At 39.0% G+C, this 14,015-nt stretch overlaps 2 protein-coding genes across 6 annotated transcripts; one reads left to right on the top strand and one right to left on the bottom strand.

Annotated features, from left to right (window-relative positions):
* Positions 1-456: 456 nt before the first annotated feature.
* Positions 457-5,774, top strand: cfl1 (cofilin 1). Of its 3 annotated transcripts, none has more exons than XM_034883493.1 (5): positions 457-666; positions 4,072-4,382; positions 4,474-4,550; positions 4,743-4,861; positions 4,900-5,774. In XM_034883493.1, the coding sequence occupies exons 1-4, from the start codon at positions 499-501 to the stop codon at positions 4,853-4,855; spliced, it is 669 nt and encodes a 222-aa protein (XP_034739384.1). In that variant the 5' UTR covers positions 457-498; the 3' UTR covers positions 4,856-4,861; positions 4,900-5,774. The 3 variants fall into 3 exon arrangements, with proteins under 3 accessions (XP_034739384.1, XP_034739387.1, XP_034739386.1); XM_034883496.1 differs by having other exon boundaries at positions 4,743-4,868; positions 4,911-5,774; XM_034883495.1 differs by having other exon boundaries at positions 4,743-4,877; positions 4,911-5,774.
* An 884-nt stretch (positions 5,775-6,658) lies between these two features.
* On the bottom strand, positions 6,659-10,584 carry LOC117951664 (serine protease 23). 3 transcript variants are annotated; one of them, XM_034883470.1, is made up of 2 exons: positions 10,298-10,584; positions 6,659-8,136 (listed from the first exon to the last, which is right to left on the bottom strand). In XM_034883470.1, exons 1-2 carry the CDS (start codon positions 10,320-10,322, stop codon positions 6,968-6,970), a joined length of 1,194 nt encoding a protein of 397 aa, XP_034739361.1. In that variant the 5' UTR covers positions 10,323-10,584; the 3' UTR covers positions 6,659-6,967. The 3 variants fall into 3 exon arrangements, with proteins under 3 accessions (XP_034739361.1, XP_034739363.1, XP_034739362.1); XM_034883472.1 differs by having other exon boundaries at positions 10,251-10,582; XM_034883471.1 differs by having other exon boundaries at positions 10,248-10,581.
* Positions 10,585-14,015: the final 3,431 nt, after the last annotated feature.

Here is a 14,015-nt window from a genome sequence, read left to right as displayed (position 1 = left end):
ATAAAAGCACCAACTGAGCACTATATCTGATGCTTTCCTAATTGTGTACTTCGGATACATAGGGATTTGTAGGTTTATTCAAATACTACAAAACACAAATTCCCATAATGCTCTTCACCACCATTTGGTGGGCTGCGTTTGATCTGCTCACCATTGCAGGCCGCCACTGCCAAACAAAATACAAATGTTTGTAAAATATCAAAGGGAAAGCAAGATGAAAATATAAAAAAATACAATACGTAAGACGTAAAATATTGTTTCCCTCAAATGGTTACTAATTAGTGTCACGTTTAACAACAGGAGTCAATATGTTAAAATGTAGGACTACCGGGGAAGATTTTATTGTTTTGTTGTATCTGTTTAATTTCTGCATACACAATATCGAACTGAAGCTGTTTAATAATTAAATTAGATTCGCATCACTCTTTGTTATTACAAGTGACAAAACACATAAGTCAATGGTTAACACAAAGCAGCAAATAAAACTGCCGGACAGTAATGTTTAATAGACATGCGCTCCCGCTCGTGCACCGTGCTCGAGTCAGGGGCGCGCTTGTGGGCGCGTTCACGTTGTGTATCCAGTGTGTGAGCGAGAGACCCACAATTCATCATCACAGTCCATTCAATTTGTACTCAGACGCTGACCCATTCAGAGCTCCAGCTATGGTAGGTTTAACGTCGTTTGTATGTATTCTTGCTGGTTTAACAGACGAATATAGACCCAGTTTTAAGATATGGGGGAAGTTTGTGTTCAACTTGTGTTTATTTTATAGATAATCGTACGTTTTAGCATCAAACGTAGCAAGCCGGCTCTGTGCCGCAGGAGCCGCTGCTAGCACCGGGGCTAGCGAGATCTGGACAGCTAACAAAGCTTTCATACATCGGGGAGGGATGTGCCGTGCGGTAGTTTTTAATAGCTAGATCTTGATAATAGTCCAGAAAAACCACTGACACTCCCAAACTACTGGCGCCATTTCGTTCATCTCGCCGTGTTTCGCCTACAAACCATTGTCTGTGTTAACATGTACACCGCTGTCGTGACGCTGTTCACGGTGGTTTCACTGCGTCATGTTTCCGTTATTTCTCCTCTGTTAGTCGATGCTTATACATAATAACAGCAGCGCTGGCAGGTGCAGCAGCAGCCTCGGGGCTAAACTACCAAACGGTATTGTTAGCTGGACTAGCTAGCTAACGTTGCGTTAGCACAAGCAGAACATGACACCCATTATGGCGCTTGCTGTGATTTTTTTGTTCTTTGTCTGTAAACGGCTCCCTCGCTAGTAGTATTTTAGACGCTGGTTGTCTAACGTTACGTGCTCAAAATCAGGTCACAATTCGCCCACAGTGATACTTTATAGGTTTATGGCCGAGTTGCGCTGTGCCACTAAATGTGTGAATTGACAACCGAACAGTCAGTGTTTGAGCAGAGCTTTGCCTTATATAGCAAGCTAGCGCACACACGTGCGTGTGCTGCATTCATGGCCCCACCCTGAATTTGGTGCAAAGACCATTTTGTTTGGTGCTGGATTATGCACGAACGAATCTGCAATTTTATTTACAGCCATTTTCCTTGTTGCAATTTTGCCATATACATCCATTGGGATGTAGTTAATATTTACCGTAATTGTCACCATTATGTAACGCCAGTTTTGCAGTGCTTCATCCACTAGCTGAAGCTAATGGGCCGCTGCCTCTGGGTCGCCATGGTCAGTACTGCGCATCTTCTTTTAGATGCGCATCAAATTTGTACAACAGCTTGAACAGCTTTGAGGAGTTGAATGGCATGTACGCCCGTCATGCCATTCAACTCCTCTACCAAGAGGGAATAACTGACGTACTTATTTTTTTTTTTAGTCATTCATAGGCCTACATATATAGTCATCAATAATTTCTTTATGCAACACGAAACATAAAACGTATAGTATCGTGTAATATATTTTATATTATAAGTTATAAAGCAGTAGAATAAGGGCCTGCTGCACACTTTACCTTTGCAGTGTTTTAATTTTTTAGTCCAGACCTGCTGTTTGCTAGTGAAATTGACTCATGAGGCCTGTAATCTTAACTGTGTGTAACAAGGAATCCAAGACTTTGATTGCGAGTAGATTTATATTGAGTGACTTGAACCTTGACTTCTGTAAAGAAAAGTTCCCCCGGTTACGATTAGATAAGGTCAAAGCCTAGTGATCACCATGGTGATATTGGCTTGCTGCTAGAATAAAAATACAAACGGAATATAAACATGTGAAGCACTATGCCAAAGCATAACATTTCACGTAACAGATCATGTTTGTGCACAGAAAAATGAGGTGTGCAAATCATATGACCATAACTATTTCTCAGCATCACCCTGGAAGTAGAATGCTGTGTGTCATGTGATGTCTTGTGTTCGAAGAGTAGGCCTATGCACATTTGTAAACCTCAGCACGTATTTTGGAGATATTTTTCCCATGTTCCTTACAGTTTTAAGTTTACAGTTATTTTATTGATTGATGGGGATTAAGGAAGTGAGTATGGTTGATGCTGGTTAATTATTACTCTAAATTCACGTTTATCTCTCATACGTGTCTTTTACGCCCTGAGCAAACATACAGTGCCTGCCTTTGCTGCTTTGCAGTTTGGTTCCTTTTCCGTCTTTCCTGCCCCTTTTATTTCCTTTTTCATTGTCTTTTTTTTTCCATTGACACATGGCTGGTAGATAGCAGTTTTCTTCTCCTGAGGCTGCATTTTCCCCTGATGGAGTGCCCTAAACAAAGTCAGAAAATCTGATTGAGTGAGTTATGGAGGAGCTGTGACTCTGCGATGTGACTTGTATTCTATATTTCTACAAAAGCCCCATTGTTTGGGACTGAACCCTGCCCTTTTGTGCTTAATTACTGACCACACCCACATGGCCATCTTTATGGTAGAGATACATGGCTGCTCCTTCTGAAAGAACGTAATGTTTTATATCTACTGGTCACTGAATCTTGAAACACAACTGTTAGCTGGACGAGATGGACTTTGGACATGCATTACTGGCCACCTACTTTATTTGTTCCTCAATATTCTTACAGTGTGACCTGATCCATAATACATTGAATCAAAAGGCGTCACCAGGTGTATTTCATTTGGACTAACTGTGCGGGTAATTAGATCATTTTCAGATAACATTACACAGCTTAACTCTTCACCACCATGGCTAGCATGCTTGTCACAGCCACACCTTTGCATTTTAGTCCTCCTTATCAGTGAGCCTGGTAAGGAGCATTCCTGCTGTGTGCGTGTGTGATAGTCACATGCTGTCCTCTCAGGCTTTTCTTCAGCCTTATGTCTATTTACTGTGCTGAAGTCTACATTTCTGCCCTGTTAAAATAATGGCAACTGTTGCCTCGTTCAGGAAAAACGATCACTGTGGAGGACTACAACAAACAAACTTTAGTCTGTAAATTATTTTGTAGATTAATTGTTTTGGTCAATGTTTCCCAATTTCCCGGAGCCAAAGTAGAGGAATTCAAACACCTTGTTTTGTCCAACCAGCCGTTCAAAACCTTAATATATTTAGTTTAATATTACAGCAAATGTTCACATTTGAAAATCTGAAACAAGTGACGTTGTGATTTTTTTATTTTTAGAAAGTGACTTGAGGATCAACTGGTTATTGATGTGGACCTTTTGTATTAGTGTCCATTAACGTCATATTTACATCATATTTTCCCAAATTAATTTAGTGATTTGAATACATTTGACGTAGCAATGTATTTTCTCCTTTTTGTTTAAAACTTGATTGAATTCAATTATATTCACCCAGTGCTTGCTCCTGGTAGGAATCGTTGGGTTTCTGTAAATAACATCAGAGAATGTGGTCTAGACCTTTTCTAATGAAAAGCGCAATGAGATAACTGTTGTTGTGATTTTACGCTATATAAATAAAATTGAATTAAAAAAAAAATCAGGAAGAAATTACCCTTTACTGTGTGGCATTATTATTGGTTTAAAAAAAAAAAAATCTGGGCAGTTGCAGAAATAGCAGAGGCATGTTAAACTATAAATACATTTAACTATTGAGTTAACAGATTGTTCTCTCTGCAGGCCTCCGGTGTGAAAGTCACAGATGAAGTTATCGCGGTCTTCAACGACATGAAGGTGCGTAAGGCTCAGGCGAACGAGGATGAGAAGAGGAAGAGGAAGAAGGCCATTCTGTTCTGCATGAGCAAGGACCTCAAGAACATTGTTCTGGATGACGGCAAAGAGATCCTGCTGGGTGACTTGGGAACCACCGTCCAGGACCCGTACCAGCACTTTGTGAAGATGCTGCCCCCCGACGACTGCCGCTACGCCCTGTATGACGCCACCTATGAGACCAAAGAAACAAAGAAGGAGGACCTGGTCTTTATCTTCTGGTGAGGGCTGTCATTATGAGACATTTAAATGGTTGAGTTGACATCATTAAGATAACATTTGGCTTTAACAATGTTTCTCCCCCACTCACAGGGCTCCAGAAAGTGCCCCCTTAAAGAGCAAGATGATCTATGCCAGCTCAAAAGATGCTATCAAGAGAAAGTTTGAAGGTAAATAGCAGTGTATGTGTGTGTGTGTGTGTGTGTGTGTGTATATAGTTTTGTTGGGCTCAGAAGACATCTCTCTCTTTCTGTGTTTTTAAGCTTACTTGATGGCCAAACCTTGTTTAAAAAGAGATTTCTTTGTGTGTCTTATCAAAATAATAGTAATTCTGACATGTTTTAATAATGTTTTTATTTCAGGTATTAAGCACGAGTGGCAGGTGAATGGTTTGGAAGACCTCAAAGATCGGCACACCTTGGCGGAAAAACTCGGCGGCTCGTCAGTAGTCAGCCTGGAAGGAGCCCCTATATAAATATTGTCCCCCCCCCCCCCCCCCCCCCCCCCCCCCCCCCCCCCCCCCCCCCCTTTCCCCCCTCCTCTCTGGCTTCGATGGAGGCATTTCAGACACATCTGTTGGGTTTAGTGTTCATTCCAGTGTGGTTTGGAGAAGGGCAAAAGCAGAACCAGCACCATTTGCAGGACTCTCGGGGTGAGATATTGTGGGTGGGTTTGGGGTCAAGTGACAGTTTAAAAAACAAAAAGAAATTCCACTAACGCAGACTGTCATTCCAGTTCACGCAACATAAAGAATATGAACAAAACACACAAAGGAAAAACATTAAGATACGAGGAAGGATGATGTTAAAACTAAAATACACATATTGTTCATGTTTAAGACAGGGTTCTGTTCTTTTGGGTTCCATTTGTATGATTGCAGAGAAAGGGACAGAAAATAGCCTTAGTGTTCCAACCATTGAATGCTGACAAATAATCGTTCCAACTACTATTTTCTTTTTTTTCTTTTTTTTTTTTTTTTGCCAAACTTCTAGTTAAGTTTTGTAAATGTGTGTAGTTGAGACTAGTTGTAGTATGAAATAATTCACAAGATGTTTCAACACCTTCTCTGGGGGGGAACCAAGGTTAAATATATTGTTTTTTTTGTTTTGTCATCCATTTGTTTTCTTTTTGAACACGCAAATTACAAAATTTGAGTGATTCCTTTTTATTTCCAGTTCTGGGTCTGAAACCATGGCATTGTATGTAGTTAACAGACAACATTCCTTGTACTTGTTAAAACCAGGAACCTTGAACTAAAATCTCTGGTGTTATGAAGGTCTGATGGGGAGCGATGTGTATATGAAAGACCAGCGGTCAAGAGTTTAGACTGAATATTGAATGGTGGATGTTTTGTATCGTCTCCTTATCTCTAATAAAAAGCACTAAACTACTGACTTGTTGCTCTTTTTCACTGTTTGCATGTATATTTAGTAAAAACAGAGCTGTTGGCCTACTGTTTCAAACTCCTGAGTTTCAGGTTTTGGTAATCATATTGCAGTTTTCTCTTCATGGTTGTGGTAGATGGCACCCATTGTAAAATGTTACAAGGATGAGGCGCAGACCTTACTGCATAAATGATTAAGTAATAACAAATTTGCTCATTCAATTCAATTAGGGATGCAACAAATTACAGTCATGACTCCCAAATTGAAATATTCAAACAACTTGTTTGTACAACAGTCTAAACCCCACACATATTAAGTTAACTATAATAGATTTATTTAAAAAAAAAAATGAAACTACTCTTTTTTTTTTTTTCTTGGAACCCCGGACTTGTTGCAGATTGTTTTTTTTGCCAATCAGCTGATCAATTAATTCACCTTTAAATTCAATTTAAACCAAACAAGTATTCTATCCCTTCTGTTAAGTTCCATTGATGCTGTGGTACTTGTTCTGGCCACAGGAGGGCACTCCAACATGACATCTGAAACTTCAAAGTCAAGACCACTGACACAATCACTGTTATAAATCTCTGTTTATTAAAATATATCAAGCATTTTTCAAAAAAATAAAATGAACACTCTCCAGTCCACACGGAGAAGAGCATACTATCTGCTGAAAGGTCAAGTGGTGTCCAAAATTAGTGTTTTATTCTGTGTTTTTCGTAGGTGTGCATGCAGATGGGAATAACCAAATGAGCTTTAAAAACCTAAAGCAATACTAAACCATTTCCACAAAATAAAGATGTAAAGATGAAATATCTGTAGATTGCCTTCATCCACAGTAGAAAAATAATCTGGCACATCTGACACACTACACACTAGGAAAAGTGTTTTTCCCCCTCTTAAAAAGTGGTTTATGTTGATAATGTGGACTTTTATTAATCTGACTGGGCAAAAACACATTAAAGGATGCCGTGGTGATGGTTATCTCACAGACAGACAGAGGTTACATGAAGCAAATTAAACACAGGAGAGAAATAATTTAATTGATCTGCTCTACTGGTGTATCACTCTCTAAAGGGTGTTATTTTTGTAGGGATTTAATTCTGTTTCACTCGTCTTTCGACATTTCACCCTGTATTTTTGTGCTTTCTTGTATTGTCATGTTAGAGTTTCAAAACCTCTTTTTTGTTCTTTTGTTCTCCTTAGTCCTGGACGCAGTCTATGCGGTTACCATGCACCCAGTAACAGATCTGAGCAAATTTTAGTGGAGTGATGCGCACGGCCACATTGTAATCCCGGTTCTCTCCATCTATCTCCAGCCACTGGTGTCCAGAGAAAATGCCGATGACCTTTCTTTCCCAGCGTTCTAAACTGTTGTCCCACACTCTTCCATACACTCCAGAGCCGCTGGCTCCAGGTCGCGCGTCACAGTGCTGGTATATCAGGTCACTGGACTCTTCTTCCACGGGACAAAACCTGTACACCAGCTCCCCAGACCTGTCGCTGTCAAAGCCAGAGAAGTGGATGCGATTCCCCGCCAGGTCGAAGGAGGAGGGAGCCACAGAGAGGCGCATGAAGGGACGGCGGTGAGGCCAACGCAACTCCAGCAGAGCGTAATCAAAGTCCATGCTGACCTCCTGGGGGCCCTGGATCCAGCCTTTTGGCACACGGGTACGTTTCACCCTCACCCAGCGGACCAAAGGCTTCTTGGAAGAAGTGAGGCCAACTTGTGTGCCGTTGATGGATGGAGGAATCAGGAATCCCACTCTGAGCTTTCGCGCCCCTTTGACATAATCCTTCCCATCATGAACACAGTGGGCAGCTGTGAGGACATGCTGCTGAGATACAAGAACGCCGGTGCAGCCGGTGGAGATCCGCACGGCTGTGGAGAAAGGGTAATCCAACAGGAAGTTGTCACCTTGGATGTTAAAACGTCCATCTGCTCCATATATCTGCCGCCTCACGCGTTTGTGCCTGGACATCAGTCTGGGTCCTCTCTTCTGTGAAGGGTGAGTGAAGTGATCGTCAAACTCTTCGTCGCCCTCCACATCTACAGTGGTGAGAGTGCGGGAGCCGTCAGCATACAGCGTCTCAAAAGCCAGTTTATCTGAGAGCTGCTCCTTCTGGGCCTCCTGCTCTCCTCTGTGGAAGCAGCTGGAGTTGCAGTGAGTGGTAAGGTCCAGCTGAGTCTGAGCGCTGAAGCGGGAGCGGATGAGAGGCATCGGCGCGTGAGGGATGAGCGTGGGGACGTGGACAGCCGGAGGATGAAGAGGGTGCAAAACGGACAGTGTGAGAGGGAGGAAGAGCTGGAGGAGCAGGTGAGTCAGCAGGAGGGAGCTCTCGCGTGGCGTCGTCATGGTGAAAGAAAACACTGCAACGACACAGAAAATAATCACATACGTGAGAAAAACAGCTTACAAACTTATTTTAAAATTGTAAAGTAGTAGTTCAGTTCGTAGGGAGTTGGATTGGGAACTGGAGGGTCGCCTGTTCAAGTCCCCGTACGGACCATAGTACGGAGTGTGGACTGGTAGCTGGAGAGATGCCAGTTCACCTCCTGGGCACTGCCAAGGTGCTCTTGAGCAAAGCACCAAACCCCCCCCAACTGCTCAGGGCACCTGCTCAGCAGTTGCAGCCCACTCAGTCTGACATCTCTCCATTAGTGCATGTTTAGGACCTGACCATGTGTGTGTTTTCCGGCCTGTGTGTATTGTTTAATAACAACACAGTGTAAGTTGTGATTTCCCCATAGGGCATCAATAAAGAGTATACATTCTTATTCTTATTATTTTGTACAATTGTCCTGCAAGATTACAACCGTTAAAAACATTCCCAAACAAGCAGTCTTACAAACACACAAACTCTAATCCCCAGTAGATCTCAACTCTTTCACTGTTGATTGTTGATTGTAAATCCAAGCAGTGATTTGTGAGGTCAGCTTGCAAAATCTAATGTTGCAACGCACGCCTTAGTTTCATCTGGTGTGGCTTGGCAACAATGAAATTCTTGTTCCTATAACATAGATTAAAAGACAAATAGGATTTCAGCATTTAAATGCCTGTTTGGTACAAAAGTTGCTAAGAAATTCCAATGGAAGAAAAGAAAATTCAACTGAAAACTCAATATAAGACGAAGCAAAGTGGCTGTAAACATAGCTGAGAAGCCAGAACAAAGCAGAGTGGTCAACACTCTAAATGGAAAAGAAATTGCAGGGTGTGATTACTTCAGACATCAGTTAAAAAAGACATCATGTTGTTTCCTAGACATGATAAACAAGACAGACATTCTGCATTATTGTTGGTCAGGAGGTTACAGAAAAGACTTTCCCATCAAATATTTGTCTAGGCTCAGAGGTGAGAAGTTGTTTTCCATCAAACATTAACTACTTTACGGTGTATGTGGGGCTTTCAGGGCAGATTAGCAGCAACAAGGAGACACTTGATCCCTTCTAAACACTGTGGACCTGGAGGCACTCATGGCATTAAAAGAGCAGGTGAGTAAAAGTGGAAAGAAACAAGTCGAGGCACGGCAGGAAAACAGAGCATTATTCTCAACAAAGGGCAGGGTGGGGCCTGTCTGCACACCTATGTGCTGTTTCTCATAACACTACTAAGAAGGCAGTTACAAAAAGGAGCTCCTATAAGCAGGGAAAGCACAAACTTTCTTCCATTTTTTTGTGTCAGATACTTCACAGCTGTGGCAGACAGTTACAGAGGATCTTAAGTAGTAAATTGGCTGGTGAAGAAGTGGTAATTTGACATAAACCTGAAGTACAAGTTGTACTACAGGTTCATGTCAAATTACCTCTTCTTCACCTACAACTTATTTATTTTTATTTTATTTAACCTTTATTTAACCAGGAAAGTCCCGTTGAGGTTAAAAACCTCTTTTTCAAGGGATTCCTGGCCAAGAGGCAAAACACAATCAATTACATTTATAAAAGTTATACAACACAGACAGTTAAAAACATTTACCATGTAAACAGTTCATTTCAGGTTCTCTCAATCTGGATTTAAAAGCTTTTAAGAAAATAAGTTCTTAAACTTAAAAAGTTATTAAAAGTGATATGTCTGTGACCACCGTCCACCAGGATGTGGTCAAACAAATGTAATGTCAGTGATTTTGGGATGTAAAGTGTTCCAGTGACCAGCAGAGTCAAATTAAGTTCTGCTAGTTTTACCTGGGAAGATGGTTGAAGGGATGTTTGGTACCAAGGAACAGCATTGAACCATCTGAAACCTTATGCAGACATTCCTTCTATTTAATCTATTTAATCTTTGCTCACAAAAAAATGGATTGAATAATCACCTTACATCTGGTTGCATAAGGATGAAACATCCTGACTTTAATTTGTGGAAAGACCTATATGCAAAAGTGGTGGTCCATCCCAAACTGGACATTAAGGTATCCCAGTACAGACAGGGCAAGGGAAATGGGACCTTCTGACAATTCTCAATTAAATCAGTATATCTAATAAATTACCTCCTGAGTAGAGATCGAGGGTCCGTGTTTACATCCCAAGTTTACATCACCATCGAACGAGTCTCTGACGAACATTTCCCAGGTTTTCCCTCATCCTCTCCGGTGACAGGCAGGTAGACGTCCTGCAGAAGGAAGCTCTGGCTCGCTCTTTTACAGCGTTCACGAAAAAAGCACCAGATGCCGGAGTCGCTCTGGATGTCCCAGCACCATCAGACCTTCTGAAACCTGCCCATTCAGACACAGAGGCACAAATAAAAGTATCTTGTCTGAAAAGAAGTGTTTACTCTCTCTGGAGCGTCCTGCCCGTCCTGCTCTCGGTCCTAGCGCCCATTCTCCCCGCTGTGTGTGTGTGTGTGTGTGTGTGTGTGTGTGTGTGTGTGTGTGTGTGTGTGTGTTTCGGGGGGGGGCAGTTAGTTACTGTTCAGCTACCAGCCTCCAATTACAGTTTACTCTCATATTATATACATTATTACATTTATAACGTAGAAAAATAAGTGGGAAAATCTCGTTTACAACAGACAGATTGATTTATGAAAATAATGTTTGTAGGCTACATAAATAAGCCAATAAGCTAGGCTAAAACATCCACAGCCATGTTTTTTTCTTTTTTTTTCTTTCAGTCCACGACCATGCCAGCAGCTTTGAGACTAATCATAGATTGTATAAAACAGACTAATACTGTCTTCAAATATGGCCGTGAACGCCTCCCAAGTAGGCTATACATTTTCTGAAATCTTTGATCTCATAAGTTGTGAGTGATGTGTTTGCTAATTTTTTCAGAAAAGGTGGAAGTAATGGAAGTTCAATTTTCGTTGGATTGTAAGTTTATATCATAATTCTATACGTGACAGAGGAAAATATTTATATTTCAGACAAGTTCATTTTTTTTTTCTGTTTCTGTCATTATGCATTTTGCCTGCATTACGTTACCCACTAGCTAGTTGCTAAATTGGCTTAGATAGTAACGTTATAGCAGTATTGTTGGCTACAAATGACCATGCGTAACCACAAGGTTAAGACTAGAAAATGCATTTCCTGCAGAAAATGCTTGTGAATGCTGAAAAGCTAAATTGCCAAAGCTCAACCATATTGCTTGAATAATTGGGTGAGACGAAGTAGTGAGAATAGTTGGAAAAGCGGGAATGGTTTTAGTAGTATAAATTTCATTGAAATGTTGAATAATGCCAATTATGTATTTAACAAAAGTAGACTGTGGATATGTTTTTGAAAAGAAAAGTCATAGTAGGCCTATAGATAGGTCAAAAAGTCATAGAATACGTACAGTATGTCGAAAAAAATGTTAATTAGATAGATAGATGATAGATGACAGATAGATAGATAGATAGATAGATAGATAGATAGATAGATAGATAGATAGATAGATAGATAGATAGATAGATAGATACTTTATTGATCCCCAAGAGGAAATTCAAGGATATAAAAAGTCAAAGTATAGTACATCCAAAAAATCAATTAAAAAAGTCTTAGTATGGTGTGTCGAAAAAAGTCATAGTATACTATATCATAAAACTCATTGGATAGTTTTTCGAGAAAAGTAAAAAAAAAAGTCATAGTATAGTATGTTGAAAAAAAGTGATAAAAAAATGTGTTTCAAAAGTATTCACACTGGGAATCAAACCTGGTTCAGAGTCTGCATATCTGACTTGCAAGTGTTATTTGGAGCAGTGTTAACCACTGAGCTGCTGTGACACCAAATATGTTAAAAATATGTTAAAAACAGTCATAGATTAGTATGTTGAAAAAAGCCATTAAAATCATAGTGTGTTATGTTGATAACAAATTATTTTAAAAAGTCATAGTATAGAATGTCAAAAATAGTCCAAGGATAGCATGTTGAATAAAGTGATAAAAACATCATAGTAAAGTATGTCTAAAATGTGATTAAAAAGTCATAGTATAGTATGTCATCAATAGTCATAGTATAGTACGTCCAAAAAACCTGGGTCAGAATCTGCAGATCCTACTTGATGGTGCTATTTGGAGTGGTAACCACTGAACAACTGGGACAACAAATAAAGTATGTTTAAAACAGTCATAGCACGGTATGTCAAAAAAAGCCATTACAAAGTCATAGTATAGTATGTCAAAAAAAAGGGATAACGAAGTCATGGTATAGTATGGTTTAATTAAAGTCATAAAAATGGAAGACAAATTGTATATTATTGTATATTACAGTAGGTCGACACAAAGTGAAAAAAAAGTTATAGTGTAGTATGTTGAAAAAAGTCACAGTAAAGTAGGTCAAAAAAGTGATAAAAAGTCACAGTAAAGTATGTCAACAATAGTCATAGTATAGTATTTAAAAAAAGTCATAGAATAGAATGTTAAGAAAGTCATAGTATGTCAAAAAAAGTCCTAGAATAGAATGTTAAGAAAGTCATAGTATAGCATGTCAAAAAAGTCATAGAATAGAATGTTAAGAAAGTCATAGTATAGCATGTCAAAGAATTCATAGAATAGAATGTTAAGAAAGTCATAGTATAGTATGTCAAAAAAAGTCATAGAATAGAATGTTAAGAAATTCATAGTATAGCATGTCAAAAAAGTCATAAAATAGAATGTTACGAAAGTCATAGTATAGCATTTCAAAAAAGTCATAAAATAGAATGTTAAGAAAGTCCTAGCATGTCAAAAAGTCATAGAATAGAATGTTAAGAAAGTCATAGTATAGCATGTCAATAAAGTCATAGAATAGAATGTTAAGAAAGTCATAGTATAGTATGTCAAAAAAGTCATAGAATAGAATGTTGAGAAAGTCATAGAGTAGAATGTCAAAAATGTCACAGTAAAGTAAAAAAAAAAGTTAAGGTTAAATAAAGTGATACAAAAAACATCTGAGGATAGAATTTCAAAAATGGTCAAAGAATAGTATGTTGAATAAAGTAATAAAATAAATGTCATGGTATAGTATGTCAACAATAATCATAGTAAAGTATGTCTGAAAAAAGTGATAAAGAAGTCATGTTATAGTATGTTGAATTTTCAAGTCAAAAAATGTAACTGTTTAGTATATTGAAAAAATTCATTCTGGGAATTGGACCTGGGTCGGAGTCTGCTGTTCCTACTCGCTAGTGCTATTTGGAGCGGTGCTAACCTCTAAGGGACTGTGACAACAAATAAAGTATGTACATTGAACAATTTCCTTCTAAAGTTAAATAGTGATAACACAAAAACTGTAAAAGATATTAAAAATTAGAACAATACTTTAATATCTAAAGGTTGTGTGAACGGTCTAGCGGAACATTTTAACATGTTCATGATTTTTGTAGCTGAAAGTCAAATATTGGACGGAAGAATCTCATAACAATACTATTAATGCTGCTAACTCAGCATTCACACACTAAGTTGTCGGGCAAGAGTTGCAAACGTTTTATCAAACACAGTGACAAATACCATTCACAAGTAACCACACTGAACAAAGATACGTCTCACTTTTGCTGAGCAGCAAAATAACCCTAAATTATTGCATTCATAATTCAATTGCATTCAAAGAGCAGCAAACAAATGCTGTCTATTTTTAAGCCAACATCAGCAAACATTTGGTATTTTTTTAAAGCGAAATGATTTAATTTGTTTTTTTAAATAGTCAACTAAATGAATAATTGGAAATCATTTTATTACTTGTCAGCTTGACTAGACATTTGCTGACTGAGTCAGTTCTAAGTTCAGTCACTGAGTTTTATTACATTGAAGAACTTTGACCTGACTTTTCAGTTAATTTGCTTCTTCAAGGCTGCAAGAAAACTG

This window comes from Etheostoma cragini, chromosome 10 (assembly GCF_013103735.1).
Source record: "Etheostoma cragini isolate CJK2018 chromosome 10, CSU_Ecrag_1.0, whole genome shotgun sequence".
NCBI lineage: Eukaryota > Metazoa > Chordata > Actinopteri > Perciformes > Percidae > Etheostoma > Etheostoma cragini.
This window is presented reverse-complemented; position numbering and strand designations above follow the sequence as displayed.